General features: G+C 54.3%; 13 protein-coding genes across 13 annotated transcripts in view; 7 read left to right on the plus strand and 6 right to left on the minus strand.

Annotated features, from left to right (window-relative positions):
- Window positions 1–928, plus strand: part of ACRALDRAFT_1042221 (uncharacterized protein) — a 2,571-nt gene extending 1,643 nt beyond the window's left edge. The window contains exons 3-4 of the mRNA XM_071015252.1: window positions 85–217; window positions 288–928. Coding sequence (XP_070873604.1) covers window positions 85–217; window positions 288–352 — 198 coding nt within the window. The 3' untranslated portion in view covers window positions 353–928. The remainder of the gene's footprint in view (window positions 1–84; window positions 218–287) is intronic.
- A 452-nt stretch (window positions 929–1,380) lies between these two features.
- On the plus strand, window positions 1,381–3,297 carry ACRALDRAFT_2139158 (uncharacterized protein; the record flags this gene model as incomplete). The annotated part of the gene is made up of 5 exons (XM_071024155.1): window positions 1,381–1,506; window positions 1,563–2,093; window positions 2,152–2,365; window positions 2,430–2,795; window positions 2,865–3,297. 5 exons carry the CDS (start codon window positions 1,381–1,383, stop codon window positions 3,221–3,223), a joined length of 1,596 nt encoding a protein of 531 aa, XP_070873605.1. The 3' UTR covers window positions 3,224–3,297.
- A 242-nt stretch (window positions 3,298–3,539) lies between these two features.
- Window positions 3,540–4,800, plus strand: ACRALDRAFT_2036453 (uncharacterized protein). Its single transcript, XM_071020803.1, has 5 exons — window positions 3,540–3,620; window positions 3,688–3,694; window positions 3,811–3,991; window positions 4,160–4,270; window positions 4,412–4,800. Coding segments are annotated over exons 1-5 (387 nt in total). The 5' UTR covers window positions 3,540–3,619; the 3' UTR covers window positions 4,499–4,800.
- ACRALDRAFT_1093499 (uncharacterized protein) lies at window positions 4,528–5,244 on the minus strand (the record flags this gene model as incomplete). The annotated part of the gene is made up of 6 exons (XM_071019677.1): window positions 4,528–4,619; window positions 4,688–4,878; window positions 4,941–4,961; window positions 5,007–5,055; window positions 5,096–5,130; window positions 5,168–5,244. 6 exons carry the CDS (start codon window positions 5,242–5,244, stop codon window positions 4,528–4,530), a joined length of 465 nt encoding a protein of 154 aa, XP_070873607.1.
- A 317-nt stretch (window positions 5,245–5,561) lies between these two features.
- ACRALDRAFT_2109922 (uncharacterized protein) lies at window positions 5,562–6,574 on the plus strand (the record flags this gene model as incomplete). Its single annotated transcript, XM_071023444.1, has 3 exons — window positions 5,562–5,606; window positions 5,692–6,082; window positions 6,168–6,574. 3 exons carry the CDS (start codon window positions 5,562–5,564, stop codon window positions 6,572–6,574), a joined length of 843 nt encoding a protein of 280 aa, XP_070873608.1.
- Window positions 6,575–6,915: 341 nt separating this feature from the next.
- Window positions 6,916–7,781, minus strand: ACRALDRAFT_2028958 (uncharacterized protein; the record flags this gene model as incomplete). Its single annotated transcript, XM_071020564.1, has 3 exons — window positions 6,916–7,202; window positions 7,327–7,423; window positions 7,488–7,781. The coding sequence occupies 3 exons, from the start codon at window positions 7,779–7,781 to the stop codon at window positions 6,916–6,918; spliced, it is 678 nt and encodes a 225-aa protein (XP_070873609.1).
- Window positions 7,782–8,093: 312 nt separating this feature from the next.
- On the minus strand, window positions 8,094–10,956 carry ACRALDRAFT_1063380 (uncharacterized protein). Its single transcript, XM_071016788.1, has 5 exons — window positions 10,431–10,956; window positions 10,158–10,308; window positions 9,108–10,072; window positions 8,748–9,031; window positions 8,094–8,675 (listed from the first exon to the last, which is right to left on the minus strand). The coding sequence occupies exons 1-5, from the start codon at window positions 10,594–10,596 to the stop codon at window positions 8,637–8,639; spliced, it is 1,605 nt and encodes a 534-aa protein (XP_070873610.1). The 5' UTR covers window positions 10,597–10,956; the 3' UTR covers window positions 8,094–8,636.
- A 447-nt stretch (window positions 10,957–11,403) lies between these two features.
- Window positions 11,404–11,862, plus strand: ACRALDRAFT_209944 (uncharacterized protein; the record flags this gene model as incomplete). Its single annotated transcript, XM_071022943.1, has 1 exon — window positions 11,404–11,862. One exon carries the CDS (start codon window positions 11,404–11,406, stop codon window positions 11,860–11,862), a length of 459 nt encoding a protein of 152 aa, XP_070873611.1.
- A 3-nt stretch (window positions 11,863–11,865) lies between these two features.
- Window positions 11,866–13,794, minus strand: ACRALDRAFT_2060388 (uncharacterized protein). The gene is made up of 3 exons (XM_071021920.1): window positions 13,632–13,794; window positions 12,488–13,570; window positions 11,866–12,389 (listed from the first exon to the last, which is right to left on the minus strand). Exons 1-3 carry the CDS (start codon window positions 13,717–13,719, stop codon window positions 12,265–12,267), a joined length of 1,296 nt encoding a protein of 431 aa, XP_070873612.1. The 5' UTR covers window positions 13,720–13,794; the 3' UTR covers window positions 11,866–12,264.
- Window positions 13,795–14,055: 261 nt separating this feature from the next.
- On the minus strand, window positions 14,056–17,051 carry ACRALDRAFT_1050015 (uncharacterized protein; the record flags this gene model as incomplete). The annotated part of the gene is made up of 2 exons (XM_071015624.1): window positions 14,056–16,820; window positions 16,912–17,051. The coding sequence occupies 2 exons, from the start codon at window positions 17,049–17,051 to the stop codon at window positions 14,105–14,107; spliced, it is 2,856 nt and encodes a 951-aa protein (XP_070873613.1). The 3' UTR covers window positions 14,056–14,104.
- A 613-nt stretch (window positions 17,052–17,664) lies between these two features.
- On the plus strand, window positions 17,665–19,259 carry ACRALDRAFT_1063382 (uncharacterized protein). The gene is made up of 2 exons (XM_071016789.1): window positions 17,665–18,029; window positions 18,116–19,259. The coding sequence occupies exons 1-2, from the start codon at window positions 17,792–17,794 to the stop codon at window positions 18,871–18,873; spliced, it is 996 nt and encodes a 331-aa protein (XP_070873614.1). The 5' UTR covers window positions 17,665–17,791; the 3' UTR covers window positions 18,874–19,259.
- On the minus strand, window positions 19,164–21,023 carry ACRALDRAFT_1081561 (uncharacterized protein; the record flags this gene model as incomplete). Its single annotated transcript, XM_071019181.1, has 1 exon — window positions 19,164–21,023. The coding sequence occupies one exon, from the start codon at window positions 21,021–21,023 to the stop codon at window positions 19,164–19,166; it is 1,860 nt and encodes a 619-aa protein (XP_070873615.1).
- Window positions 21,024–23,027: 2,004 nt separating this feature from the next.
- Window positions 23,028–25,126, plus strand: ACRALDRAFT_1076235 (uncharacterized protein; the record flags this gene model as incomplete). Its single annotated transcript, XM_071018487.1, has 3 exons — window positions 23,028–23,069; window positions 23,169–23,276; window positions 23,342–25,126. The coding sequence occupies 3 exons, from the start codon at window positions 23,028–23,030 to the stop codon at window positions 25,124–25,126; spliced, it is 1,935 nt and encodes a 644-aa protein (XP_070873616.1).
- Between the last annotated feature and the right edge of the window lie 18 nt (window positions 25,127–25,144).

Below are 25,144 nucleotides of genomic sequence, written 5' to 3' on the forward strand. Positions count from 1 at the left end.
CCCCCCCCCCCCCCCCCCCCTTTCTTTTTATACTCTTCCATGCGTCCTCTGTTTTCTCTTCAGTGCCTGACATATCTTCGGTAGCTTGACATTTCCGACGACGGCTTCCTGTCTCTGATGGACGATGATGGTGACACCAAGGACGACGTCCGTCTTCCTGACGGCGAGGTTGGCGAGAAGATCAACCGCCTCTTCAAGGAGGAGGAGAAGGACACGAGTAAGTTACCATATCCCACAGCTTTACACTTTCGATCACTATCATGATTCTCACATGCAAAAAATTACAGACGTCGTTATCCTCTCTGCCATGGGTGAGGAGGCCGCTATTGAGGCCAAGGAGGCCCCGAAATAAGCCAATCACCCCTCCTGCGTCAATGCAGATGAGCTGCCGCGACGCAGCTCTGTTGTTGTATGGTTGTCGTCAAAGTCGGACGGCTTTGGCACATCTTCCGAGATGTCCTGATTCGCTGAGCGCCCACGAGTCGTGGGCAAAGGGGGGAAGGGGCTCTATCTGGACAGGAACTGATGATACTGGTTATGCGGTCTCGGCAAGACCATGAGATGGCATGAGCGATTTCCATTTCCTTATGTTTTCCCACTGCGTCTCCAACCATCCCATCCACGACCCTGCGTTAGCACTGCGATAGGTCGAAAACAGAGGGAGAGCTCCGCTTTGGCGACAAACATGCCCAATAAAAACGACAATACTGGAACAAGACAAACTGTTACTGAATAGCCCATGCCGTGAATATGAACTTGGGGACGGATAGGTTTGGCTTCTCGCCTGCCCCGTAGATTCACATGTTTTGGACCCGAGTCGCGTGAGCCTTTACCACCAGGAGAAGATGCCGAGGGTTCCTGGTACTGGGTACTTGTAGTACAAGCTTCTCCATTCTGAGAGACCATCAGGTACATATTTTTCCCCACCAATACACTTACATAAGGTACCAGGTGGGTAAGGGAGAGATTCAGATGCCTGGCAGTCTTTCTTGATGATCTTTGGCCAAGTTCAGCGTAATTACCATCTACCTAAGGTATCTATGAACTACTCGTCTTTGATCAAGGTCTCCTAAATATGTTTGTTTCTTCTCAACGTCGTGGGACGAACTTTGCCCTGACCTTCACTTTCGAACAGTTTCTCAGGTCTTCTGCGCTTCTGCACTGGTAGCTATGATTTTGGCAGTGGAAAAGTCGAGCTCCTTGTCTGTAGCGGACACACGAAGTGAGCGATCCAAGGCCGCCTGCCTTTCCTAGGCAGCATTCTCAACCATCGACGGAAGTTGGTCGTTCAAAGCTGCGCGATCTATTTCAAAAAAAAAAAAAAAAAAAAAAAAAAAAAAAAAAAACAGTCTAAACTTTACCAGCGAGTCGACTTGCTAGATGGATCTAGAGGGCCCAACGCATCTGCGCAAGTTCCCCAAGGGGGAGCGGTGCACCGAGTGTGGCTCGAAGCGATGGTATTGGGATGAAGGGCACAGGTACTGCGCAAGAGGCCACCGAGTCGAGGTAGGCTAGTCAATCGCCGGCGTCCGTGGAACAACCCAGGAGCTTACCCAAGGCAGGGTGTCATTCAATTCGACTTTGGCGACGAGGCATTCGGCAACACTGGCCGAGTCAGCCGCAAGCAGAAAGAGGTCAAGCAGCGCGAGAAACAAAAACTCGCCGGCACAGCTGCTCGTGACCTCTATCTAGAATGTCTTCAGCTGATCCTGCGGCAACAGATCAACTGGCTCGTCACTGCCAAGGGCTACAAGGCCGAGCTCGAGACCGTAGCCCGGGATCTATGGGATCTTCGCCTTCGTGGAAGCACGGCCGCCGACACGGTGGATCATGCCAACTCGGCATCGGAGGGCAACATGTCTGTCTTTAGCTCCCAAGAAGCTACTGCTCAAGAGGAGCCACGGCCTCGGTCTTCCCACAGTCGCCAGAGGTCACGGAGCTGGGGTCCGGAAGGCACAGAGTCGTGGCCCACGCCGAAGCTGACGGATACACTTGCACTCTGCTACCTAGGATGCCTACTGTTGCGGATCCCCGCCAGGATCGGCGATTTTGTGCGGTGGGCGGAGGGGTCAAATATCATCTACAAGCATGCGGTGAGGCACCATTCACTCCGTGGGCTGAGTCGCAATAACCACTGACACACCGTTCTAGCATCGCCAGCTTCCACAAGAGATGTGGGATAGATTACCAGCCACATACCAGAAGCTGTTCCAGGCCACGGACTTGGCCAGCTTCGAGGATGGAGAGCTACATTCATCCGTTATGAACCTCGCCCTCTCGTATCACGAAAACTATGAAATGGTCATGCCTCCTCTTAACGACGTCCTTGTAATCGTACAGTACGCTCGAGAACTAGGCCTTCCAAGTGAGTTTTGCCGTGGACTTTGAGTTAGCTGCCAACAACACGTAACTGATACGTCGTTTTCCAGTCGAGGTTGTGTCCGTGGCGCGAAGGATACCGGCCATCATGAACCTCAACTATACCTTCCCAGACGATGCTCATCGAATTCGAGCCATACACCACCCAGAGATCTTGCTTATATCCATTATTGTCTTTGCAACACAATACTGCTTCCCCTTTGAGAATGTCCCGCTCTCAATTCAAGGGGAGCTTTTACGGATTCCCCGACTTGACTGGCAAAAGTGGCTCGAAATCATGGCACCGGCCATTGACAGGGCGCAAGGCAGAGAGAGCATCGATGTCCGGACGGCAACAACAGCAGACATTGCATCGATGACTCCCGAGGAGCTTGATGAGTACTTTTCACACATGTCGCTCCAGATTGACAGCAAAGGTAGGCCAAACCCTTATGCCGGCTGTATATTATATATGGAGTATTCTGACCACCTTTGAGCACACGTAGACGGGGAGTTTTTCCTTTCCGAGCTGTTCCCGCTGGTTGAGACCCGGCCCAAACCACCCGAGCCAGAAGAAACGGAGGATATTGTCAACCAGAGGCTTCGCGCTGTTCAGCAGGATGCCGTCAGCTTTGGGACGGATGAGTCCCATGAGCCGGATTTCTCGTCGCGATACTTTTCCTATCGAAATATCGAAGACCTCCCTGAAGCAGGGAGGGCATTCTACGATCTTGCATCTCAGCTAGCCGGGCTTTCGGCCGAGTCACTGTTAAAGGCAGTCAACATGTTGGAGCTTCTCATCAGGGCGTGGCGCCGTAGGCAGCGAAAGCAAGGGACGACCGCAAGCGAACATGGCGCAGAATGAAGATGTTGGGGACTGTAGTGTCTATGCACTAAATGAAAGCACCTTTTGGCAGGAGCGTCAGATTCCGCCACTATTTTATCTCGCGAGAGCCTCATGCATAGCTGAAGGTGCAATCTTGGGTGGCGTAGGATACATATTCGTACGTTGTCACTATCGTACAAAGTACGAGGGACTCTGATTTCTACAGGGTGGTGCACACAGGGCCGGACACCTTTCGGCAGCTTGTGGGCCGATAAGGCTCCACCGTGCCCTTGGCCCACCATGGCCTCGTGACTTTTAGGGCTTTCTGCTATTTTCCTCAATTGCAAGCCGAAGCAAGCCCCCACCACTCACCTTGCGAGACGTCTGGCAGAAGAACTCCCACGGCAACATCACCAGTTCGCGAAAACCGGCACAAGTGAGTATAGCCAGAAGTCAAGAACGTCTATCCCGACGAGGCGTTGAAGATGCTGACAATTTTACAGTGCAGATGTGAGTGCACTTCGTCGCCGACCGACCGACTCGTTTAGCCGACGCCTCCCAGGCTCCGACTTTTCCTATCAATCTGTGGACGAATGACGGGTAGCTAATGGCGGTTCGCATTTCAGTTTCGTGAAGACCCTAACGGGCAAGACCATCACCCTTGAGGTGGAGTCTTCCGACACCATCGACAATGTCAAGTCCAAGATTCAGGACAAGGAGGGCATCCCCCCCGATCAACAGCGCCTGATCTTCGCCGGAAAGCAGCTCGAGGACGGCCGGACTCTGTCCGACTACAACATCCAGAAGGTCAGTGGCGACTTTGGCATTCCCTACGCGAGAGGTTCAAGATGGGGATGTGTTGAGAAGGCGGTTTGGGAGGGCGATGGAGGGCTTTGTGGCCCAGGCACGGGATCGGACGACCTCGGAGAGAAAGGAGCCTTTTGTTTGGTGGCATGGGCGCTGACAATCGCAAAGGAATCGACTCTCCACCTCGTCCTTCGTCTCCGTGGTGGCATTATCGAGCCGTCGCTGAAGGCTCTGGCCTCCAAGTACAACTGCGACAAGCAAATTTGCCGCAAGTGCTACGTAAGTCGAGCCGTTTATTGCACCCGACAATCTACGCTCAAGAAGCGCCGCATTTTGTCTCCCCTTTCGACCCCCCCTTTCCTGGTAAAGGGTTTCTGTACGCCTCGACAACATATCTAACTTGCCACCTCTTTTTTCTAGGCCCGCCTCCCACCCCGTGCTACCAACTGCCGCAAGCGCGCTTGCGGACACTCCAACCAGCTTCGGCCCAAGAAGAAGCTTAAGTAAACGATACGCCGCCTCGGTGCGCTGGCATGTCATGGATATGGCGTCTGGGACTGGTATCGGAAATTTGGCTGGGGATGGGATGTTGCGGGGCAGGGGAGCGTAATCCTTGAGCCCTCTCTACCTATGGTGGTTTGCATGCGATTCATAGGCGATATTCAAATGATGCAAAAGTTGCCGTGATTTTTCCACTTCGCTTCTCAGCCAGGGCGATGACATGACGAAATCCGAATCGAATCTTACATCCGTCTCTGACCGGTCCTGGAAATGACTCAACCCATCGATTCGAACCGGAGTTCTCGAAGCTGTCGACTCGTACCCACGTATTGTTTCTTCGACTATTCACCTGAGGGCCAGCTTCCATGAACACAGCCATGGCGAATCTGTTTATTCGACAGTGTCCGCCTTTTTGGTACCCTATAATTCCGTCGCTCTCGATGGTCACGGCGCCCTGTCATGGTGGCGCCTCTGTCGTAGTGCACCCATAGCTATCACTTCGTCTATCCGTGACGTTCCGTCATTGTCCGCGGTCATGTAGTCACGTTTGGAGTCATATATCACTGCTACGATTCAATTCCAGTTCCTGCGGATATTCTTGACTGAATAGTAAATCGACCCAGCTCATCAAGACACTACTTGGTGTGATCTCGCTGGTCTTCCCCCCGAACAGACGCGGGTCTTTCCTCTCCGGTGCTCAGGAGTAGATGCTCCGACACACCACAGGCGAAGGCATTCCAGTTGCTCTCCATTGTGAACGACTGAAATGACGTCTTATTTGACAATGCATCGAGAATCCCGCGTGATCTTGTCCCTTTCCTAGTGGCCACTGGTGACAGGTGGCGGAATGGATAAAACTCAAAAATCACGTGACATGACACGTCGCCAACCTGTCAGGAACAGTTTCCAGCATTACGACACCTTTGCTCTGCTCCGAAGCTCCAGGCTCCCAAGTCGTGCACAACATCCCCCGCCATTCAAGACGGAGTGGACATTGAATTGCAGTACAACTTTACTTTACGAAACAGGAACCACCAGGCCCAATTCCCCTGCTTGCTGAAAAGGCACAATGTCGGGCTCAGGATACGATGCGGTGGTAGATGTGGACGACGATGTTAGTTCCCGACACCTTTCGCTATCCCTTGATAGGCCTCGTATCAACTTGCCAACTGACGATGCTATCCTTCCAACTCCTCTAGGGCGACCTCGGCCACACCGACCTTCAGGAAGACCTCGAATTCCACAACTCCAACTTTAATGACACCACCGCCGGCGGCCGCAAGGCGCCTTCGTCGGGCCTCCCCCCTCCAGTGACCTCGTCGACGTCGTCCGGCAAGCGCATGCTCTGGAGCATGCCGTTCTACGCGCAATACTTCGATGTCGATACTTCGGCCGTATTGTCCCGCTGCTGGGCCGCTCTCTACCCACGAGCCAATTTCCTCGACGTCCTCGAGGGCAACCCAGACCTGTACGGCCCGTTTTGGATCGCCACCACCGTCGTTCTCATCCTGTTCCTCGGCGGCACCATCAGCCAGTACCTCGCCCAAACCGGCGATCACCCTTTCGCTTACGATTTTAAGCTACTGAGTGGTACGTGGCCTTCCCGCCGTTTGCGCATCTCAAACCCCTGAGAAGAGACTGTAAAACTAACGCGACGATCCCCCTCTCTCCCTAGGCGCTGCCGGGCTCATCTACGGCTATACCCTCTTCATCCCCGTCGCACTCTTCCTCGCGCTTCGCTACTTTGGCTCCGAGTCGGCCAACCTGCTCGAGTGCTGGGCCCTCTACGGATATGCCAACCTTATCTGGATACCCGTCGCGCTCATTAGCTGGTCGCCCATCACGATCCTCAATTGGGTTTTTGTGGGCATTGGATTCGGCCTTTCCGTCTTCTTCCTGCTGCGCAACCTCTACCCTGTCCTCAGCGCCACCGACCGTCAGACGAGCAAGATTTTGCTTGTGGTCGTCATCGCCCTCCATCTGGGTCTGTCGCTAACAATCAAGATTCTCTTCTTCGCGCACGGGAGCCCAGTTGCCAAAAACCCGGACAAAGGTGGAGACGCACCAAAGTTCCTCTTTTAGTTACCATTTGGAATGCATTCTTGGGGGGAACTGGGCTGGGCTGGCTCGAATGAACACAAAGGGCATAGAATGAGAGAAGGGCAAGGAGAAGGAAAGGGGCGTGGATCGCCCAGCTTACTTGCGATGTTATCATGTGTGACGAGTGTACAACAGATCTATGTATTCCAACACCCGACCACGTAAGGTTTCTCGTCTCGTCTCGAGATGTGCTTCCCATCTCTGCAGTGTCAGTTGTATTTGGTTACCCCATTGGCGTATCTGTAAGCCTGGTTTGCAATTTTTACAGTCTCCACCATGTCTCCTATCATGTCAGGTTCGAACACGGTAGCCAAAGAAGTCAGTCACTTCTGCACCTTGCCTCCATTATCCTCCCAGTCCACCCAGCTTCCAGGGTACTCTCCGACATTCGTCCACCCGGCCTCCTTGGCCAGAACGGCGGCCGCGCGACTCCGCACGCCGGCTTTGCAATAGAAGACGACCTCGGCGTCCTTGGGCGGCCGCGCGAATCCATAGCTGTCCTCGAAATCCTCTTCCGGCAGCCAGAAGCTCTCGGGTCGTGTGCCAACGGGAATGTTCACGGCACCGGGGATGTAGCCCGTGTGTTCTAGCTCGCTGGGCTCGCGGGTATCTGAGGGAAGAAAGAGCCTGTCAGCCAAAGCCTTCAATGATGGAGAATGGCGAGGAAGGTGGTGCGGGTTTCGTGGGAGAAGGAGAGCGAAGGGACGGAATGCGACGGGGCGCGGGAAACATACCGACGAGGACGACCTTGCCTGGGTTCTTGGTGAGTTCATTGATCTGGAGCGGGCGATGGGCCCGGCGTTGGTCAGCACATGCTTCTACGAATCCATCCTGGTCCAATCCGTTCTATCTGGGGCGTCTGGGAATATTGGCCTGGGTAACGCGACGCACGCACCTGTTCGAAATTCCAAATCTTAGTCCCTCGGTCCGAAATTTCATGGCGGTTTGCGTCCGCATCGCTCGGAGATTCGGTCGAGTAAGTGCGTGGGCTCTTGGCTGGTGTCCCGAGCGCCAGCGGCCGAAGAGTCGCCCATCTAGACTGGGTAGCGGGTGTTCGGGCAGAGGTGTTGTGACGGATCGAGAGGTAGGCACGGGACGAGTACGAGAGGGCGCGCTGCGACGGCGCAACGCATCGGGAGGTCGTGTGAAGGAGCCTGCTACCCCTGGTGGCAATCTTCTGGGAGACCATGACAGGCTAATCGTTGAGCCGGAAAATAGACAGTGTGTTTGTTCGACGAGTGTTGGAAGCTGGAGGGCTGGGTGGTGGTATGAATGGTGGATGGCTTTTTGTTCGGCTCCGGGCAAGTTGAAGTGGGACTGGGAAGCTTTCCAACTCGGACGTCGCACAGGTGATAGATACGTACCCCTACGACGCGTTTCCACTGACGTACAACTACGTACCTCCAAAGTACGGATACGTTGTATCTACACGCCCGTCATTTGTCACATGAGCTCGACTAGAACTACCTACATATCACTCGTCCCGAAAACGAAGAGGTGACCTGCCGACTTTCTCATGAACATCCACATCGACTAATGCCCTACAAAGAAGGCCATGCCATCCGAGAGACGCGATGAAAAATTCTACTGCTTCATTTCAACTCTAACCTGTTATGCCATCCCACCCAGCTTAGCCTACCAGGCGCGCGGCCAACTCGCCACCCTCTCGCGTCTTACAGGTCGAGACGCCTGATGCCCAAACTGATTCCACCATGACGAGGGAATAATGCCCTAGACAAGGGAGAAGAAGGAGAAATAAAAAAGAAGAATGAAACCCAAGATGATCGTCAAGTATGTACATGCCAAAACCATTACAATTATTAGGGCCTCGCGCGATGAAAGGCCTCATTAGTTACGTCGTCCATCCGTGGACGAGCGCTACTGTTGGGTAATCCCTCTACCATCGGCGACAGCATCGCAACCAGTCGAGACGAGGAAAACCTCGAGTCTGTCGACGAGAATCGCCAGTCTGTCATGACACTCAGAGACGGGTGCCGGTATGGGGACTACCACCTCGCGCCGTCGGAACCTTTCCGCGTCACAATTACCACTTGCGCTTCTCCATGGTCAGAGGGCAATCGTCCTAGTCCCAAGTTAGCATGTTTAAACGACGGAAGAGAAGAAAAAGGAACAAACACGGGCCGCAGCAACTGACCTTGGGGAAGATGGTAGCAAACACCTTGATCTCCTCGGACAACGGTGTGGGATGATGTTTCCAGTCCAGCTGAACAGACGCTTTCCCGATCATCAGCGCCAGGTTGAGCTGAGCGTACAGCTGGCCAAGACAGTAATGGGGACCCGTTCCGAAAACGAGATAGTTCCTAGCGCCCTTCACCTCCGCATCGCCGGTGTAGTACCGTTCGGGGTCGAAGACATCGGGGTTCTCGTACACATCGGGATCACGCAGCGCCGGCCAGACCGAAGGGATGATCATCGAACCTGATACATTGTCAGTAACATTTCACCACGCTTCCACTCCCTCGCAACGATCGTAATGTTCCACAGGTCGACTTACCCTTGGGCACGGTGTAAGTATCCGTAACAGGGAACGCCTTCTTGGCCCTGTAGGGGACCATGATGACGGGAGGACGGTAACGCAGCAGCTCGCGGACAACGGCCCGGGTATACTTCAGAGACTCGAGTTGTTCCATGTTCAGCTCGGCATTAGGGTCGCCATTCCGGACCTTCAGGTTCTCCTCGCGAACGCGGTCGAGGACATCGGGGCGCTGGGCCATGGTCTGAAAGAGCCAGGTGGAGGCGCTGCTGGTGGCGTCCTGGGAAGCAAAGAGGAAGGTAAAGACGGTCTTTGCGATTTCGAGATCAGTGAAATCGCGGAGATACGGCGTAGGCTTGACCATGCCCTCGGTTTGACCCTTGGCCTCGGCCTCGCGCCACCTCTGCGACTCGATGATGGACTTGACCCATCCGTCCATGATGCAGGTGACCTCACCGCCAGCGGCCATACGCACCTTGCTCTTGACGGCGCACTTGGAGAACTCGGCCAGGACCATGTCGGCCGCCTTCTTTCCGTACCAGGTCCGGGTGAAGGGGATGATGACGGGGAAATTCACGAGCTCGAGCGCGGCGGTAATGAGGTAATAGTCGTGTGCAATCTTCTCCACTGCGTCGTCCGAGATGTAATATCCAACGAAAGTGCGGAGAGAGACGGCGCACATGAGTTCGCGCAGATGCACCATGAAGGGGACGGGTTTGCCGCCGGCGTCCTTGGTGACATTGACAAACCGCTCAAAGTACTCCTTGTACACCTTTTCCTGGGAGGGAAGGTAGCTGGCGAGCGCCGAACGCGTAAAGAGGCCGTTGAGACCCCTGCGGAAATCCACATGTGCTTTGCCGTCGAGGAACACCCAGTTGTCGTGACCGAGGAGCTTGGGAGCGACGTCAACCACACAGGGTTGGACGTGGGCGGGAGAGTTGAAGATCTTGCGGGCAAGGTCGCGAGTCGAGGCGATAACAACGAACCTGGGGGAGGGGAGAGAGAAAAACAATGTTAGACTGACGAGTCGCATGGAAGAAACGAAACAAGGGATAGCAACGCGACACGTACTTGTGGAAGACCGAGACGCAGCTCAGGGGACCGCTAGCCCACTTGGCTTGGTATTCATGGAATTTGGGGTTCACAGACTCCAAGAAGGGACCCATGAAAGGGATCTTCATAGGAGGCCCAACGATGGAACCCTTGTTAATAATGTAGCTGACTGCGTCGCCGGACATGAACAGTTAGAGCCGCGTTTCATTGGATCGAGTGTACAGACTGAGCCAAGAACTAAAAAAAAAAAAAAAAAGGACAAAAAGGGCGACAGCGCGCGGCGAGACGTACGCTGATCATAGGCGACCAGGATGGCCAAAATGGTAAAGGTGATGGTCCATGAGCTGGCGTTGGTGACGGCTTCGATGAGCGTGTCAATCTGAGGCGGCATGTTGACATTGCCGAGCTTGGTGCCCGCCCAGATGGACGTGACGGTGGCGTTCGCGCTGGCCTCCATGGTGGTTTCCTTTTTTTTCTTCGACTCTTTTTCAGTCGGGGTTTCCCCTGGCGTTGGGGTCCTCGCAAAGCTCTATTCTATATCCAATGACAAAAAGAGAAACACCCAGATTCGCAGGGCTAGGACACCAACGCGTCGTAGTCGGTTCGAGGATCGTGTGAAGCCAGTGGTCGGTACTCCAGAGGCGTTCGTATACCTCTCGATGAGGACGAGGCGCAAGGGAAAAATAGGAAGCCCCGTTGCAACCAAACAAAAAAGAAAATCCTTTCCCCTTCCTCGGAGTAGTGTCGTCTGGACCGCTGGACTATCGTGGTCTCAGCGTATGGGAAGGAGCGAGCGACTACCGGAGCAATCAAGAAGAAAAAAGGGGGGAAGGGGAGGGGTGGGTGAGGAAGAGAAAACAGAAGTTTTGCTTTACGGTGGTGGATTATGCAGCCGGTAATTAAGTATCATCAATCTCAGAATTCTCGTCTCTGTCAGTGGTATCGGCCCCAGGTAAAATGAACTCCGGGACCCGCATCTGTACATGGCCAGATTAGGGGTTACAACGTAGCGTACAGTGGAAATAATAGTACCCCAGGTGCTTAAAAACACAACGCAAGTATTATGGGCCGTAGTCTTCTGTGATTGGTAATCGTTGAACCCCTGGGCTCGGTCTCTCGGACAGGTTCCCATGTGGATGGTTCGACTTTACCCAAAGTCTCTACCATTGTACGGAGTACCTGTTCATTTAGAGTTGCAGTATGGGGTGCACCGAGGGGAGATTAAGTTGGGAAGACATGTACCAGTGACTCCACGTATACAAAGATGTTGGCTTGTGTCGAGGACCGGAAACAGAGGTCTCCGCGGGCCGCCGAAGCTACGCCATCCATCAACAACTCTCATTGGTGTACCTTGAATCTCTCCCCTGAGAGACACGACAGACGATTGGTCCACAAAACGGACGAGATAGAAAGATCTGCACAAATCACATCTACTGACTACCTAGGTAGTGTAGTGCCCAATATTCGCGAATATGTACATAAAATACTGCCATCATGTCATTACCAACATGGCCCCCGTCAGTGGCGGGTTTCTTTATTTCGGACATCAACTACTGTCATCGGACTTGTCTACAGAAATTGGTACCCAACGTTGACTCAACAAGTCAGTGACTCGAGCATTAAAGTCTACGGGATACATATCACTCTTGACCTAGGTAATTTGCGTTTGTTGGCAGAGGTACAGAACGGTACCGCATTGGACAAGGGACAGGGCCAATTCTGATGCAGGGATAGGATAGACCTGTTCAACGCTGAAATTACTAGGTAGCCAAGCTACTCCGTATGTACCTTGACATTGTGCGTTGTACACTACACGCAGAGTACAACATAAACCCCTCGACCTGGTTGTGATACGAATACGACAGGCGGGTCCCATAACCGGTCCGTGCGGCAGGCGACCAACTGTGATGGTCGTTGTCGTTGACTGCTACGCATCACATCACGCTCTTCTTTAACGCCAACAGCAACAGTCTGGCGTCGGTGGAATCGAATGACCATGGCAGGAGAACAGCTATTTCCTCCGTGGCACTCGTCAGGGAATGGATTGAACAGTTGATGGATGCCCCCAATGGAACCAACTCGCGCCTCGCGAGCTTAGAAACTCCCAACTTCGCCCCGGTTCTCCCTAGAAGCTATCATCCAGTATGTTTTGATTCATTTTGACCATGGTAGGACTATATTCCGAGCCCTCAGGTTCCGCACCAGCCGTAAGGAGGATATCGTCCACGATGCGTTTGCTCGCCTCGCGCGCTAGAGAAGACACCCCGAAATTAGCAAAAGGTCCGAGGAACATGATCCATCTCCGCGGAGCTTTTTTTCTCCTCCCTTCTTTTCCAAGGGTAACATACCAGGTGTCTGCATGAGCTTCGAAGGCGGCAACGCAAACTGTATTGTCTTGGGCGGACTCATACCCCCAAATCCATCGTCGTCGCTGTCGCTGTCCCAGTCAATCTCGTACTTTTGTCTCGCCGTCCGCCCATCGGGGCTCGGGTTCTGCTGGGCGAAAAAGTCCCTCGTCTTCCCAGCAGCCGGGGTTTGGACGCTGACCCCCGGCGTCCTCGGACCCGTGTTCGCGGCCGCCAGGCGCTGGCGCGCCATCGCCTTGACGGGCGACATGAACGCCTCGCTCCGCATCTTGGGTGCCTCCATGATGGGCGAAGACATGGGCGAGTCTTGCCATGACGGGACGGTATCCTTTTCCTTGCCCTTTGTCTTGTCGTCGTCTGTCCCCGTCCCCCCCTTTTTGAGCGGCGAGATGCGCAGCATGGGCCCCTTGTGAGGTGTAGCCTGTACCCTGTAGGTCTTGTCCAGCATACGGTGGAGCAAGGGATCCTTGCTGCCGCGCTGGGTGGACGGCTCTTCTTGCGGGAGGGATGATCGGGGCGTCATGGACATGTCGGGCAAACGGGCGGTGTGCTGGGCGAAGATGACGGTCGAGTCTTCCTCGTCCTCCCCCGGTTCGTCCGCGGCATCGGGCGCTGGAGGCTCGCCTTTGAGCTCGCGCCGCAAGGCCTCGTAAGGCGATTCGAGATTGGAAAAATTGGCCTTGATCGTTCGAGTGGCAGGGACCCGCGGGGTGCTACCCGTTAGGTCGTCCTCGTCCAAAAGGGAGTCGTCTCCGCGGTATGCCGTCTGATCAGCCACGCTGCTTTGCGTCTCATCGTCGCTGCCGCCTCCCGCTCGTGGCGTGTATCCGGCGTCGATCGAGTCGTCCTGTACTGTGGTGTCTTCGGCGGCCGTGGTTTCGTCTTCCTCGTCGTTTGCTAGCTCCTCGTAGCCCGAGAGCGAGACATTGGCAGAAGCCTCAAAGAATTGCTTCCAAAACTTGGAGGCTTCCCATACGTTCTTGGAGTGTTCGCCGTACTGCTCGACTACGGGGAGGATACTCGTGGTCACGATGCGATGTGCCTTGCTGAAGTTGTGGTCGATTTCTACCAAGACCGTTCCGTCAGTGATCCAGGACATGGACTGATAGTGACCGTAGCAGCGTACCTTGCAGTGTCAATGTGATGGACTGTTCGAGCTTCTCCAACTCCTCCGTAAGGGTGAGATTCCTCGCAGGTCGTACTACGCGGGACATTGTTTTTATAAGGGAGGATATGGTGCCGGGCGTGACGTCGTCGCATACTCCATATAAGGTGCTGATATCGGTGAGGATACAAGGACTTTGGAAGTGACAAGTCGACAAGTCAATCCGGAGTTACCTGACGCGGGTCTGTGGACAGACGCGATGCGGGGCATCGTTTCCGTACGTTGTACCTCGCTGTAGCCTGCGGGGCAGACAGTGTCATTGTAATTCCATCGCACGTTAAAGATTATGCATATAAGGTACGAACGAGTAACTTACAAGTTACAACATCAAGGGCAGACATCGATTTGAAGCGGCCTATTTCACCATACCTAGGCAGTGAATTTCCAAATATTCGTAGATAAATTATACTCACTATAACGTTGCTCCTGGGTATCTAGTGTTTATTCCGCGAATAATACTGAAGCATGTCCAGCTTCACCACGAGCTGCGCAATAGGGCTATCTTCGGGAATACCAACTCTCTTTTGACTCCCCTCGCCACGGCTGCTCTTACTGCTCGTCTTCTCGGCCAGACCGCGGCACACCGTCAGGAACACCTCAACACTCCTCCTGAACGACTTGTACAACTCAGCCGGTCGCCCTTGGTCTCCCCCGACATCCAGCCCCTCCGCATGCAGCCTCGACAGCTTCGCGAAACGCAATATCACCCGGAATATGTCGTCGAGGAGTTTCAGCACTGGCTGGTGCCGCTTCCGTAGGAGCAGGGCCGACATGATCCTCTCCAGGACAGACGCATGCAGCTCTCGGAGCCTGTCCGGGCTCGGAACCGAGTTCGGCTCAACTCCATCTCTACGGCCCAGCAACTCGTCTTCTACCGTATCCAGCTTGCACTCGAAATCCTGCCACGGCATCTCGATCCCAACGTCGAGGAAATAGCTGCTTAGACTTGACACGAAGTGCCGCGCCTCGAAGCAAAACCGGACTGACGCGCCGTCCGGATCCTCCCACCTGGACTCCTTACCCGTCACGTCGCGGAAGAGCCGGTTGACCGTATATACCATACGCAGGACACGGAGGAGCAGCCAAAACACGCGATCGTATTGCATCAAGATCATGGGCGTAATGATAGACCCAAGGGCCGGCGGCGGCTTGTAGACGAGACGGAGAAAGTCGAGGGCTTCCAAGCCATCGGGGTCCATGCATCTGTCAATCTCGTCGCTCGAGAGGTCGCGAACACTGAAGCTCAAGTCGCCCGGTAACTGGTGAGTATCTCCCGGCTTTCGCCCGGGATCCTCATAGGTCTCTGTGAGTACACCCATGAGGGCAAGCCGAAGGTCCGAACTCGCCGGAGGCCAAGTATCCCTGCCGCTCAGACGCAGTCCCATGACGCCTCCCTGCCGCGCGACCCCAGCCTTCCGCTCCGCCGTCTCCAGGTCGGGGTCGAAGAGCGCGTGAGACAGGCGGCTGCAAAACATGCCGTTTCGGCAAAGGTGGTAATCCCGCTGCAACCTCAGGTGGCTCCGGAGATTGTGCGCATCGAACAATAGTTTCAGACTCTCTCGGCCAATCACTCGAGCTTGGGCAAAGACGATGGACCCTACCGACACAACCGGGAGCAGTGACCAATGGGGGCTGCTAAAGTCGCTGCGGACATCGGTTTCCCTGGGTTCGGTCGACAGGCAACTCTTCACGGCCCGCACGAGATTGTCGTCCGAGGGAACGGCCTGGTTGGGTTGAGAAAGTGTGGCCATGGAACGCAAGAGCCGGCGTTGCAACTCGGCTTCATCACTGCCGAAGAGAGAAAGTTCGTACTTGCCAGTGTTTTGTGCTTTCACCGCTGATGCGTCGTCATGAGGCATCGCTCCCATACCGTGGGTGTGGATGGCATCTAGCAAGGCCTGCTCGTAAGACTTGACATCTCGATCAAACTGATAGATCGAGTCCCAATCGAAGTGCCATTGCACCGTCGGTGGTTTGATGGTCTCTGGGTGAGGTTGGGCAAGAAAATGCCCTGGGTGGCTTGACCTGATGAAACGTAAATTCCGGCCGGACTCGAAGATTGCCCGCACAATATCATCCGGCATGAATGCCGGCATTCTGCTCGTGTCTAGGTGGAAATCCACGTTCTCCACTTCAAATCCCAGGTCGTCGACGTGGACTTCTGCATTTACCTGGATGAAGCCTTTGCGCTTTCCAACATCGCTCTTGCTCAGGGCCACACCGAGCTCCGGCCGGGTGCCAATCCACTCTTCTAAGAAATCGAACCATGGCCGTGCAACCTGTTGCAGAAGCTCTCGCATTGTATGTCTTATGTGGACATGCCCGTATTCTGCCGATTGGGCTTGCTCGTAAATCAAGGCGAGGACGTCTTCATCGAGATGCTCTGCTTGTATTCGCGTGACCAAGGATTTCATGTAGACAACCAGTTCGGAGACTCGGTATATCAGAAACTCGAGCTGTATGATCGACTCGGGTTTCTGATGCGAGTTGGCAATGTGACTCTGCACGACCAGGAGCGCCTTGTCTATCGCGCTGGCGAGGGCGACGCGGCACGGGGTGGGATCCGTCGAGTATGTGTCATCCACAAAGGTCTTGAGGTTCCGAATGGCGTTTCCGCAACGCAGGCACTTGTCTCGGACACCTTCAAGGATGGGGCCTGTATAGCCAGGTAGTCTCACTTTTGGTAGTGTTGGTTTGAAGGACCTAGACTGTTCATGCCAGGCGAAGAAGACTGATTCTCTGCCGAGGGCCAGAGACAGCAAGGCCTCGCGATATGGGCCTGGCTCTACTGTCGTGTAATCGGCACTCCCGAGACGCAGAGGATCACCGTCCAGACCGATCAGCGCGTCGAAGGCACCGGGCCCAGCTTCGGTAATGAAAACGGGCTCGTCTCCCTCCTGTGCGACGCCATTGAAAGCGTCCCAGGTCCTGTATTCTGGTGCTGGAGGGGCAGGCTTCCCCAGAGACAGCCAGAAGTCTCCAGCAGTATCAGTCTGATCCACCTCGTCTTCTCCTTCGGAAGGTAACTTGTCGTCGGATGCAGGGGCAGCGGGTGGAAGTGGGCTTTCATTATTATCATTGGTATGGTCGGCGTCGCGGAGGACGAAAAAGTCGTTACATTCTATGGGCCGCAGCTGGAAAATGGAAGGCCTCTCTCGATCTACAATTAAACAGTCAAATACTGCACACTTGATACGTATAGATATTCCACGGTGTAAGCTCTGGGATGGCCATCAAGAACACACCATTCAAGTCCAGATTGAAGAAGGACCCCGTAGCCTCTGCCAGTTGGGAGTCTTCGTCTGAAGTCGGCCATTGGGACGATTTCCAGAGGTCTGGAACTGCGAACACGTTGCCGTCGCGGTCGTCTACGTTAGACATGTTCGAATAACATTTGGCAGGGGCGATTCATTGCGATTGTATTATGCCCGACGCTGTTGTTCTGGAGGAGTTCGTCCGAGGGAGTGAAGGCGGCAATTGTGCCCCGCGACGCGACGCGATGCACAAGTACAGTAATATAAGTACCCGGGCACTTGGGTACAAATAAGGTACGAAGACATCACGCCACGGATGCACGCTTCTTGTATCGAGACTGGGAATTGTACACAAAGTACCTGATGAACATATAACTAGATACATATATCGGCTCTACAGCCTCACCTGCATCTCGCAGATTTCTTCCCAATTTTTAGAGTAGATTTCGTAAAGCTATTCGTATTTGAACTTGTGGGCTGTTTATTTTTGTTCGTGAAAATCCAGGATACATCCGAAACTGGGGACTTGCTTGTTACTTTGTCTGACGGTACATGGTACCTTATTACTGACGGAAAGGACGTACGAAGTACGAATACATAACACATGCAAGTGCCTGGAGCAGAAATTGGGAGCTTCTCATTGGCCTTGGTGTCCCCTGGGATCGCCCGCCAAATTGACCTGCCGCGGGGAGGCTGAAGGGAGCTCTCGCAGCTTCGTTTTCAGCCGGGAGCTTTCATCTCTCGCATTCCTCTACACTACGATCATACCAACAACCAACGCGTGCTTACGAAAAATTACGATTCTTATTACTCCAATCATCTGTTCTTAGACACAACCCTTACAAGACGTCTCCTGGTCCTTTGGTCATGCCTCCTAGAAAGAAAGCAAGAGGAGGCGGCAACACGGCCGTCGCCACGCCAACACCAGCTCGAGATGAGGATGCTATGGACGTCGACACCCCGACAGCTTCAGAAACACCCAACACATCAGCCGTAGCTGCGCCTCCCCCTCCATCAGAATCAGCGAAAGGATGGCCCAACGACGCATGGACAGATGATCAAGTGTGCTCCCTCTTCAAGGGCGTCGTGCGGTGGAAGCCAGCAGGTGGGTTATTCACCTCTCGAATCCCCCCAAAAAGACGACATCCCGCGCTCGAAATAAGCTTCTCATCCTTTCACTATTCTTTGCAGGCATGCACAAGCACTTCCGAATGATTGCCATCAGCGAACATCTTCGCCACCATGCCATCGACCCAGCCGTCCATCCGCACACCCGCATCCCCCACATTTGGACAAAGCTACGCACCTTTTATAACCTCGAGGCCATTGATTTGCGCGAAGACTTTTTCGACGTTCAGGAGGACGAGAACTACGAAGACCGCTTTCGCGAATTCACCCTCCCGCCCGCCGAATTCGAGGACCTCATCATGGAACGCGTCCGCGCCGACCCCAGCGATGTCCCGACGTCCCCGCCCCAGTTCGACTACGATGACCCTACAACAGGCGAGACGGCGCCCCGAAAGTCGTCTGCGCGCCCATCCCCAGCCGCCGCCCCCGGCGCGGGAGGTGCCAAGAGGAGAAAGCGCGCCTCCACTATCGCGTCCAGGACCCGAGCTAGTACTGTCGAGGATACCGATGATGGTTCCGAATCACTGTCGCCGCCGCCCAAGTCTGCGCCTCGTGGACGGGGCCAGAGGAGGGGAGCGGTCGGCAGACCGAGAACACAGCGCAAGGCGGCCGAGTCGACAGAGCCAGAAGAAGACGAGGACGACGAAGACGGGAGTGACGATGAGGATGGGCGTACAGGTAGCGGCAATGACGATGAGGACGGGTCGAGCTCCGAAGAGAGCGTCGCGCCGTCCAAGCCGGCCAGGGGAGCCGGTCGGGGTAGGGGCCGGGGTCGGGGTCGGGGCGGCAGAGGTCGGGGGCGCGGACGTGGTCGCGGGTAGGACCGTGGCCGTAGTCGTGGCCGTGGCCGTGGCCGTGGTAGCTCTGGACCCGGACGGAAGCCGAAATGAACATCATTAGAATGTAGATAGTAGACACTCGTGGATGAGCCGGATTGATACCCATTGTTATGCGAGGAATATGAATAAGCCACGGCCGAAAGACGCCCTGTTTCCTGTTCACAGTTTCCGTCATAACGCGTGTGATATCACTCAGAGGTCTTGATTACCCCGATACAAGGGGGTAAACGTCAAGGCATTGCATTCCAGATCCAAACAAAGCTGTTACCCCGTCACGTCATGCCATCCTTACTCGGGAGCTGAGAACGCCCAATCGTCTCCCACTCGCTGGCGTAGGCCAACTTATCCCTCCAGCGGTCCCCGAAATCAAGCATCTCCCTCAAGCTCATGTTCGCCTTGGGCGGACGCTTCGGAACGGCCGGTCGCGTAGCAGCGTTGGGCGCTGGCCGCCTCAGCACCCTCCACATTTCCGCCTCCTCTTCGAAGCTCGCACCGGCGTCGACGGCGTCAGCGTACGCCTCCTGGTGGCGCTCCATCTTGATGCGCATCTTAACGGCTTCCCAGGAGCGCTTGACTTGGGATGCCGCGTGGGTCGAATAGACAAGGAGCTCTCTGGCTTCTTCGTGGACTTGGAGGTCTTCTTCCTGGCCGCCTTCGTCCTCTTGGCTATCTTCCTCGCCGCCTCTTTCTTCTTGCCTTTGACTCCCATCGCCCGACAGGGGCGAGGTCCTATCTGATTTGAGATTGTCCGTTGTATCGGAGTCATCAGAATCGGGTTCAAAGGCAGACGAGCGATCGATGGGATCAAAGTCGAAAGGTCGCAGGGTCTTCGATGCTGTGTTGTCTAGTTGTGATGGATCTTGCTGCTCCGGAGCCGGAGACTCCGATCCAAGGCGTTCCTCAACTTCGTCGTGAGACAACGGCGGGCCCTGTAGTGCCTGGCCGTCGGATTCCTCGGGAATCGTATCGTCGTGTACTTCAAGCCGGAGCCGTCTGGCGCAAGTCGCCCAAAACCGCCTTGAGTTTGGCTTCAGCCCCAGAGATGCGACAGCGGCTTCGACATCGCTGGACTTGACCACGCTCCGAGTATCAGGATGGATGGTCTGTTTCGCCTTTATCCTCGACTGCGCGACATACAGGCTCGAGATGACGAGCTTGCGCGTGAGAGAGACGGCCAGAGTGTGGAAATCATCCAAGGCCGTGGCGCAGATGCTGGGGCCCTTGCCGTCCTGGAGCGAGCGCCAGTTATTCTCGGCGTCGGCGGAGTTCATAAAGACCTGCTCGGAGAGTGCCAACCAATCCGAGCACCTGAACAACCGGGCGAACTCGAGGCGGTCTTGGGCGTCATTGCCGCGATGGTCGCCCAAGCGCCGAGCGAGATCGGCATCGACTAACCAGTACTCGCCCCATCTCTTCTCTTCGGTTCTCTTTTCGTGACGTTCGATGCGCAGGGACAAGTCGTCGGCGGCCTCTTCGAGGACGACGCAGCATTCATGGCTCAGCTCCGTCGCAGCCGGGTAGTCGGCCATGTCCGGTATGTCCTCCCGTCGGAGAGGCCCGGAGCCGTTTCGCATGTCGTGAAGGGCACCGTCAAGGAGCTTGATGTACTGGTGGACTTCCATTTGATTCTTGGTCCGGATCCTCGAAGCGATACCTGGCAAGTCGTCTCGCCCTAACCGGGAGATAGCTTCGAAGAAGAGCTCTTTTTCCAGAGGCGTCCACGTCGTAAGTCCGACCTGGGATTGTCTGAGCTGTTGCTCGTACGGCTGCTTCTTTCCAAGTACGAGACGATTTGCGGCGTCCTCGATGTCCCTGTTCAATAGATCCATGTACGCGCTGTTGAAGGCGCCCTTGCGGCGTTTCGAGGGCAGATTGGGCTCTCCTTCATTGTGCTCGGCTGCTGTGCGTTTAAGGGGAGACATCCTAAGTTGTTGGGATGCCGAGCCACCTGGAGATATCGCTGCGGAAGCTGATGAGGGACGACCAGGTTCAGAAGGACATGGGGACGGGGTCTTGGAGGATAAAGATCTCAGCTCATCGGCTGTATGGTAAGCAGAGCCCGCCTCACTTTCGTCGGTCAGATCAACATGGTCTTCTGAACGAGACGGTGACAGTGGCGTGCCGGGATCCATCACGGTTCATGACCTTTCAACGTTAATACGTGGACAGCAGTGTCCTTCATCAGGCCCGAATCAGAATAGATGTCCGCTGAGTACGCCTGATTCTGGGTCGGACAGAGCGACGGGCTAGTTAGTGTGAGATGAACTGAAGTAAGCCGAGGCTAAGGAACAGACTCCTCGGCGAAGATGGATATACGAAGTACTGAGCAGTGTCGTAGTTGTTCGTTGGAGGTTGTGATATATGGGAGGCGTTATGAGGAGAGTGTTCCGTAAAGGCGTTAGGTGCCTGTGTAATAGCAGGCAGCTGTAGGCAGCCCAGAGGCTAATAGCGTCCAAGCTACAGCGGAACAAGGTACAGTGGGTAATCAAAAGTGGCGATTAGAAATACCCCACCAACGCGTCACAACGCGTTTTCCCTCCTTCAACACCATCAACCCTTCAACTTCAAAAATTCGTCAAAAATCAGAAAATGCCCCCAATTACGCCGCGCGTTAAGCATTCGCCTCATAAACGGACCCTGATTACGCACGCCTATTTTAGTGGGCTCAGTCAAAGGGAGGTTAGGATCAAATTCAATATATCACCAGGGTCAGTATCTGGTATCGCGCGCCGCTACGAATCATAAATATCAGCCCGATTAAGACCATGGTCTGGCCGCCCCTAGGCCCTCGATACGCACTAAAAAAGGCGTATTATACGTACTATTAGTACTAACCCTTTTATATCACCCACGGATTTAAAGGTTTAACTAGGTCTTCCTTATTTAAAACTTACTTTATTATAATACCTTCGTTTAGAGGGCTTTAACCACTTCCGCGCCCTATATCGACCGACCCTGACCCTAAGGCACGCGCAAATACGCCTAGAGTGGTGCGTACGCCACGCCTCTAAACCCCTAGACTAGTGGAAACGGGTTATCTTTTCGGATAAAACCATAGTCGCGCGCGGAGAAGGGCAGAGGCAGAAATAGGTTTTCTGCCGTGCTATAAGTTAACTTTATTAAGAGTTTATACCTTTACTAATAAATTTATAGGGAAAGCGACTTTAATAGGATATTATTTAGCCTTATAATAAGCCTACGCGCTATTCGTAGATATTCTAGGCCGGCTTTTTGTATAATAAACGCACCGAATTAATCGCCCTTTACGGGGACCCCTCTACACCGCGTAGAGGCGTTACGGTAGCCGTTATTAAGCGTATACTTAAAGAAGCGCTTCCTACGATATACGAACCAGGCAGCGTATTCGTTTAAGATAACGCTGCCGTATATAAGGCGCGCCTTATTCAAAATTAGTTACTGCCGTGGGGTCTAGAGAATAAGGTTACTATTCTGGATTAGCCGCCGTATTCGCCTAATCTTAATCCTATTAAAAACCTATAGAAAATACTAAAAGAGAGGATCTATTTACGGAATCCTAGTCTAGCACGGATAGGCTCTACGATAACCTTACACGAACTACTCTGCCGGGCCGCGGTGGAGGTATAGAACGATTTTAAAAAGGAGCTTCTATAGGCTCTAATTAAGTCGATACCGCGGAGGGTTAAGGCTTATATCGAGGCTAGGGGGTAGTACACAAAGTATTAAAAAGATATAACTAGATATTCCTTTTATATGGTTATTCCCCTCTATAAATCTGATTTTTCCGAAATTTTATAAGTAGTATTCGTAAAGTTATTTATATTCGTATTCGAAGGGTTAAAATAAGGTTCTGGCGATGACATTTGGATGTGGGTCGCCTAATCGCCACTTTTGATTACTCACTATACCGGGGTACGTCCATGTACACCACTGTACCTGGGGAAGGTACCGTTCATGTAGCATACCTATCATTTAGCTCCGGGCAGCTGACCTCATCAAGCCATTACCGTACCTATGCGTACCTAGGTACCTATTATTATAGGCGACCTCACCTCTCCCTCTCTCAAAGAACCAAATTCTTTCAATGGCGAGAAGCCACTCCAGCTCGCGTCACTATCGTTGAAAGCAAACCGACCGACTACTAGTAACCATGCACAATGATACGGCCATTATTGAGAAGGCTTTTCAGGCCTTCGACTGTACTTACCAGACCATATGTCAAGACATGGGAAACCATATTAATTCCCATCGCCAACACTCGAGTTCCTGGCCTCAACCGACGATTGCTCAGCTCCAAGATACAGCTCCGTGACTATCAAGAAGAGTGCATCCAATCCGTCCTTCGTTCGCTTCAAGACGGTCACAAGAGACTCGGTGTCTCTCTCGCTACTGGAAGTGGGAAAACCGTGAGCTCCCACTTTTCCTTTTCAGGTTGATGTCAAAGGTCTCCAGCTCACGAGTTCACCCTCAGGTAATCTTTACACAGCTTATCGAGAGGGTCAAGGATAGCTCTAGGTTAGCCACGCAGACCCTCATCCTCGCCCATCGCCGGGAGCTTGTCGAGCAGGCTGCCAGGCACTGCGCGAACACGTACCCTAATGCTTCCATCGACATCGAGATGGGCTCTCTGCATGCCTCAGGCCATGCCGATATTACCATCGCCAGTTTGCAGAGCATCATTTCCAAGAATCGATTGCTCAAGTTCGACCCAGCGCGCTTCAAACTTGTCCTCGTCGATGAGGCGCATCACATTGTAGCCCCCGGTTACATGCGCGTCCTGAAGCATTTCGGTCTTGACAAACCCCCTGAGCCAGCTACAAGCCCTGAAAAAGGGGAATCTTCCTCGCCTGCCCTCGTCGGTGTCTCCGCTACATTCTCCCGGTTTGACGGCCTCCGCTTGGGCGCCGCAATCGATCGCATCGTTTATCACCGTGACTACGTCGACATGATCGAGGCAAAGTGGCTGTCCGATGTAGTCTTCACCACCGTGACCTCCACGGCCGACATATCTCGCGTCCGCAGTGGCCCCACGGGGGACTTTCAGCCGGGAGAATTGTCCCGCGCCGTCAACACGAACCGCATCAACGACATCACCGTCCGTAGCTGGTTTGCCAAAGCGCCCGATCGCAAATCGACTCTCGTCTTCTGTGTCGACCTTGCCCATGTCGCCGGCTTGACCAGCGCCTTCCGCCGCTACGACGTCGACGCCCGTTTCGTCACGGGCGACACCGCCCAGGCTGAGCGGGCCGCCACACTCGAGGCGTTTCGTCGGGGTGAGTTCCCCGTCCTCGTCAACTGTGGCGTCTTCACCGAGGGGACCGACATACCCAACATCGATTGCATCATCCTCGCCCGTCCCACCAGGTCACGAAACCTCCTGGTCCAGATGATCGGCCGGGGCATGCGGCTGCACAAGGGCAAGTCCAACTGCCACATCATCGACATGGTCTCCAGTCTGGAAACTGGCATCGTCACCACCCCGACCCTCTTTGGTCTCGACCCGGGAGATCTCCTCGACAAGTCCTCTGTTGATGACATGAAATCGTGGAAAGAGCGAAGAGAGGAGGAGTCACTTCGACAGCAGCAGGCCTACACTTCTTCCCAACCCGACGAGGCGTCCGATACTTCTGGCTCGGTTTCCTTCACCGACTATGCCTCCGTCTTCGATCTCATCGAGGACACGTCGGGCGAGAAACACATACGGGCGATCAGCCAGTACGCTTGGGTGCAAGTGGGCCGCGACCGCTATGTACTGGCAGCCCCGAGTGGTTCCTACATCCGACTCGAGAAGATTGCCATTGCCGACGAGACGTGCCTAGATCAGCAGGCCCAGTACCGGGCTGTTGAAGTCCGAGCACTTCCCCCAGGCGTAGCCAAGTCGCCCTTTGCAGCGCCGCGCGAAATCCTCAAGGCCCTCACTTTCGCAGACGCTGTCCACGGTAGCGACAAGTACGCTTCCGAGATGTTCCCCCATGTTTTCATCCACCGGCATCAGCGCTGGCGCAAGGAACCCCCGACACCTGGCCAGCTGGAGTTTTTGAACAAGTTGCGGCCCAAGCAGCAGCCACTTGTTGCTGCCGACCTCACCAAGGGTCGGGCGGCTGACATGATCACCAAGATTAAACATGGTGCCAAGGGGAGGTTCGCCGATATCGAAGCTCAGAGACGACGCATTCAACGGCGGGCCCTGCGAGTGGAGCAACAAGAGGCCCTGAGGAAGCGTGAACAAGTTTCAGTTGGACCCGTGGCCTCGTGAGATGTCTGGTCTTCGTTT

This window comes from Sodiomyces alcalophilus (genome assembly GCF_042370955.1).
Source record: "Sodiomyces alcalophilus JCM 7366 unplaced genomic scaffold ACRALscaffold_6, whole genome shotgun sequence".
NCBI classification, from domain to species: Eukaryota; Fungi; Ascomycota; class Sordariomycetes; order Glomerellales; family Plectosphaerellaceae; genus Sodiomyces; species Sodiomyces alcalophilus.

Excerpts from the sequence above, each read along its gene's own strand:
- ACRALDRAFT_2036453 (XM_071020803.1), top strand. Across the intron at positions 3,992-4,159 it reads CCGACTACAACATCCAGAAG|GAATCGACTCTCCACCTCGT; the intron begins GTCAGTGGCGAC and ends ACAATCGCAAAG. Across the intron at positions 4,271-4,411 it reads AAATTTGCCGCAAGTGCTAC|GCCCGCCTCCCACCCCGTGC; the intron begins GTAAGTCGAGCC and ends TCTTTTTTCTAG.
- ACRALDRAFT_1063380 (XM_071016788.1), bottom strand. The coding sequence starts at position 10,596 with ATGGAGGCCAGCGCGAACGCCACCGTCACGTCCATCTGGGCGGGCACC. Across the intron at positions 10,073-10,157 it reads TGCGTCTCGGTCTTCCACAA|GTTCGTTGTTATCGCCTCGA; the intron begins GTACGTGTCGCG and ends CCCCTCCCCCAG. Across the intron at positions 9,032-9,107 it reads TACTTACACCGTGCCCAAGG|GTTCGATGATCATCCCTTCG; the intron begins GTAAGTCGACCT and ends ACAATGTATCAG.
- ACRALDRAFT_2060388 (XM_071021920.1), bottom strand. The coding sequence starts at position 13,719 with ATGTCCCGCGTAGTACGACCTGCGAGGAATCTCACCCTTACGGAGGAG. Across the intron at positions 13,571-13,631 it reads CATCACATTGACACTGCAAG|AAATCGACCACAACTTCAGC; the intron begins GTACGCTGCTAC and ends CGGTCTTGGTAG. Across the intron at positions 12,390-12,487 it reads GAAGCTCATGCAGACACCTG|CGCGCGAGGCGAGCAAACGC; the intron begins GTATGTTACCCT and ends TGTCTTCTCTAG.
- ACRALDRAFT_1063382 (XM_071016789.1), top strand. The coding sequence starts at position 17,792 with ATGCCTCCTAGAAAGAAAGCAAGAGGAGGCGGCAACACGGCCGTCGCC. Across the intron at positions 18,030-18,115 it reads CGTGCGGTGGAAGCCAGCAG|GCATGCACAAGCACTTCCGA; the intron begins GTGGGTTATTCA and ends TATTCTTTGCAG.